Source organism: Amborella trichopoda, chromosome 12 (assembly GCF_054954075.1).
Source record: "Amborella trichopoda isolate Santa Cruz 75 chromosome 12, AtrichopodaSantaCruz75HAP2 v2.0, whole genome shotgun sequence".
NCBI classification, from domain to species: Eukaryota; Viridiplantae; Streptophyta; class Magnoliopsida; order Amborellales; family Amborellaceae; genus Amborella; species Amborella trichopoda.
This window is the reverse complement of record NC_142347.1, coordinates 27,976,955-27,981,327: the sequence shown is the minus strand read 5'-3', so window position 1 is coordinate 27,981,327 and position 4,373 is coordinate 27,976,955. Positions and strand designations below refer to the sequence as shown.

Here is a 4,373-nt window from a genome sequence, read left to right as displayed (position 1 = left end):
TAATCCTAAAAGGGTTTAGAGTTGTGGTGGTACACCCCTACAACCACATTGTGGTTTATATTCTCACTACTAACACCATTCCACTTAATACTTTAAAAAAAACTAAACTACTTAACATTTTAGAAAAAACTAACTCCTAATCTACTTGAAATTACATGTAAGGGCTTGTCTTCCCGAGAATGAAGTAACAAAAAAGAAAAATAGCTTGATTCTACATTTGTATATGCAATCGAAAAACCTTTTTCATTTGAGATATGTTGTTGGTTTCAAAAGCTTTTAAAATTGAACCCAAAATTTGGGTCCTAAGACGCACCTAAATTGGAGTTCACCGAGGGAGGAAATGAAAATATGGCATGCTCAGGAAGGAACACCAAGTCTTTTCACAACCTAAAATAAAAAGTTTGAGACCAGGAAATGGTTCACAAAAACATCGCAGTGAGGTCGTGGAAGATCCCCCGGTAAACTCGCCCAGATACGAGCTCGCTCGCTGTAATTATTTCCATTTCATTCTTATTTTATAATATATATTCGTCATCACGCACACACGTAACAACACTGCACATCCCCACGCAACCATTCTCCACCCCCAAGAGCCCATAACAGCCGTCTCTTCACCTTCTCCGCAACTTTGTTTTTCTCCCCTTTACTCTGCTTCTCCTTCCTCTCTCTCTTCGGTGAACTTTTAGCTTCTTAAGTTTCTCTCCTCTTTTCCTGATCTTAAATTTGTCCTCTCTCTGATCTCTGCGCTTCTTATCTTTTGCTTCATCTCTTTCTTCTCTTGAGTCTTCTTCATCATCCTTACTTTCATATATTCTCGTTTTGAGCTTTTTCCCCTCTTCCTCTTTTAAATTTCTCCTTCCTCTTTTACTTTCTAATTTTTAAATCTTTCAATGACTTAACTTTCTCCTGGTTTCCCAACTTCATCTTCCTCCGCTTTCTGCAGTTTCTTCTTCTTCTCCAGTGCTTCTCAGTCTCTTTCTTCGTTATTCATCTCATTATGGAGGTTCCACCAAGCCTACATTTAGAGCCTTCCATGGCTCTCTACTTCTCCTCGATCCCCAACCGTCCGCTGTCCGATACCTTTGGCACCCAGCCCACTGGCTCGCTCGAGCCTGACCTTACTTGCCTCTCGAACTCATTTGAGCCCACTCAAGCCTTCTTCCCAAACCCATTTGAACCCACTCGACCCCAATTTCTGATACCATTTGAACCTACACGAGCGCACTTTCCAAACCCAATTGAACCGCCATCCTCTCTCGAAGGAATTGCTGCAGTGGTGGGCCCCAAAGTACTCTTCGGCCTGACCACCTCTCCTCCGCAGGCCCTACCACGCCGAAAGCCGGCCGAGCCCAGGACGTTCCGGGGAGTTCGCAAGCGTCCGTGGGGCAGATGGTCGGCCGAGATTCGCGACCGCATTGGTCGGTGCCGCCATTGGCTTGGGACTTTCGACACAGCTGAGGAGGCAGCTCGTGCCTATGATTCAGCTGCCCGCAGACTTCGTGGTTCAAAGGCAAGGACAAATTTCTCGATCCCCTCTGCGTTGTACATCCCTCAGCCTCCAGGCGGTGGCAGCAGCTCTGGGCCTATTGAGAACAGGAAGATGCCTGCAGCAGCGAAAGGGAGGAGAAGTTGTGCAGTAGTGAGGTCCGTGGACGAGCTAGTGTCGTCGGCCGTGGTGCAAAGGGAGGCTGGAGGGGTGGGGGGTGGTGGGGTGGGGCTGGATTTGAGGCTGGGGGTTGATGTTGCTGAGCTTAGAGGGGCTGCGCCTGAGTGACTCTCTCTCTCTGCAAGTTAATTTGGGTAGACGTTGTTGGGTAGATAACAATCTCTCTCTCTCTCTCTCCCAGTTTCCTTTCTCTTTTGGCTGATTATTCTCTACTTATCCAAAAATTTTGAAGGATTTTGATATTTAGCAAGCCTCTATGTTCCTAGCTTGTCCTAAGCGTGTATATACGTGGAGCCCGAAGCATTCTGGTCCTCTTAGCCTTAAGGGCTCCTGAATCACATGAAAAATGTGCATGTTTTGCAGCAATTAATGTCAAATAATGGAAATTCTGATATTTTTGCATTGCTTCCTCTACTGTGAGAATTCACATGTTTTTGGGGCCTCTCTCTCTCCCTCTCTCCGGAATGGATGGCTCAGTCAATGAGTCTTGTAGCTGTGGGAGCATCTCATTACCTTTCTTCCTATGACTTTGCTATCTCATTTTTATTTTTTTTGGGTTTGTTTGTTATTAAGAGTACGATGAGTAACGATTGCTTTTCTCTGTTATACCCATTGGGAAGGTAGAGAGAATCGCCCATCCGCCATGGTAAGGGTACCCTGCTGGTTTTGAGTTTACTTATTCCTCGTAGAAAGAATAGCCCAAGAATCTGTTTTCTGGTTTTATTTAGGATGCAAGTTATATGACGACTGGTTTTTATGAAAACAAAGTAAACCCTTGTGTGGAATATTGGGAATCGAGATTAGCTCGATCCTCTCTTGTTGCAGTGAAACCCCACCTACTAATCTAATAACTCAAAAACTCATCTAATACCTCAAAAATTCATACACCCAATAATTGAATATGGTGTTGTACATTTGGGAAAAATAGAAAGAATTCAAGAGAAGTAAAAATTGGAAAGCTAAAATCACAACAACATGCTACAAACCGGTGATCAAAAGATCTATCGACCCGACTAAATCAGGATCGGTCACTAGCTGATCTTGAGTTGGCCCGATTCTAAAGGTTACATATTATGAAATTTTCATACAGTGTACTATAATCGGTCGATTTACAGTGCTAATCGACTCAAATTGGTATATTTATGAACTAATTGATGATTTGTTGTAAAGTACGATTTGTGCCTTGTTAGATTGAAAAATCTATGAATGCTTGAAAGGAAATTGACGGTCTTAAAATACATTACAAGATGGAATATTTTCAAGAATTGGAATCCATTTTTTTTCATGTTCATATATCTTTAGGTTGAGACGATGGATTTGAGGATTTTTGGGGCTTTGAAATAGCCTTTTTTATTGGATTTTTGAGGTGCGCTGTAGTTTAATTGGATGATTAGGAGGCGTACCTTTAACTGCCAAAGTCAAAGAAAACATTTTTTTAATATTACGGAGCGCCCATAGCCTATCGATTTCTTGGCTAACAGTTAGGAATGATGATAATATTCTTATTTCAAAGATAGATAGTCTTGCGTAGAAATAGCTTGTGTCAATCATTTTATTAAATTTATTTTACCAATTCAATTGTTGGGATCTTCCTTCGGGATTCAATTTCTACTAGTTGGTCGGCCCTGGATTTTTCTCGTCCTGCTTCCGACGCGTGATGCCGAGTGCGAGAGAGAGGAGAAAGGAAATACCCTATTTGAAAAACCACTTCCGAGCCCTCCCACTCGCGTTCTAGAGAGTGGAATAGGAGAGGGCTCGTGTGTGTGTGCATTACGCGCACCCCTTTCGAAGTCGCGCATGTGTACGAGTGAGAATGACTCTTGTGCCCATAGGGATAAGGTTCGGATGGTGCGGCGTGCATGCGGTTTGAACTAATAAAAGAAATTGTGCGAGGTAAGGCTTGCCTAGCCTGGTAGGGATCGGGACACACCCAGGCTCGAAGCCCTCTTATATCAGTGAGAAAGCCCCTCGATCACTGAAGGCTCAGTTTGGATTCGGCTCCCTTGCACACATAGGTACCCACTAGATAAAATAGCTCAGAATGCCATCCCCTTTCACTCACCCTTTCTAATGCGGTCTTTAGGGGATTTTTTAAGGGGTTTAGGAGCCGACGAGAGATAGAAGATAGAGTAAAGGAGAGTAGAGCGAGATAAAATAGAATAGGGAGGGAGAGTATGGAAAGATAGGATAAAGAAAGGGATAATTACTTGGGAATTGGGTAGCCTTTTGGCATAACCTCTCCAAGGAGGTATTTACCAAACGACATAGAAGGTATCGAGCTCAAAGCCTCGATACCCAGAGGATTCACAAGAAACTATGCTGATCAGGTAAAGTTGAACAGGATGAATCTCGGAAGAGCCCCCTTGAGATCAATAAAAAGAGGGATAAGAAGGGAGAGAGGTAGAGAGAAGAAGAAAAAGAAAGAAGAAGAGAGAAGAAACCTCTCATGTCCTACACCGGTGTCGCATGTTCCTCAAAGTAGAGGCTAACAATTCGAAAGATTATAGGAGAGAGAGGGGAAGTGAATGAGAAGATGTAAAGAAATAAAGAAAGAGAGAGAGAAGAAACCTCTTGTGTCATAGACCGGTGTCGTATGCTCTTTGAAGAGGAGGCTAACAGCTTGGACGATCGTATGAGAGAGGGGAGGTGAAGGATGGAAGTAGAGAAGAAGAAAGAAGAAGAGAGAATAAACCTCTCACGCCCTAAA

At 43.3% G+C, this 4,373-nt stretch overlaps 1 protein-coding gene across 1 annotated transcript; it reads left to right on the top strand.

Moving 5' to 3' along the window:
- Positions 1-277: 277 nt before the first annotated feature.
- On the top strand, positions 278-2,066 carry LOC18438584 (uncharacterized). The gene has a single exon (XM_006848767.2). It carries the CDS (start codon positions 998-1,000, stop codon positions 1,772-1,774), a length of 777 nt encoding a protein of 258 aa, XP_006848830.2. The 5' UTR covers positions 278-997; the 3' UTR covers positions 1,775-2,066.
- The last annotated feature ends 2,307 nt before the right edge of the window (positions 2,067-4,373 follow it).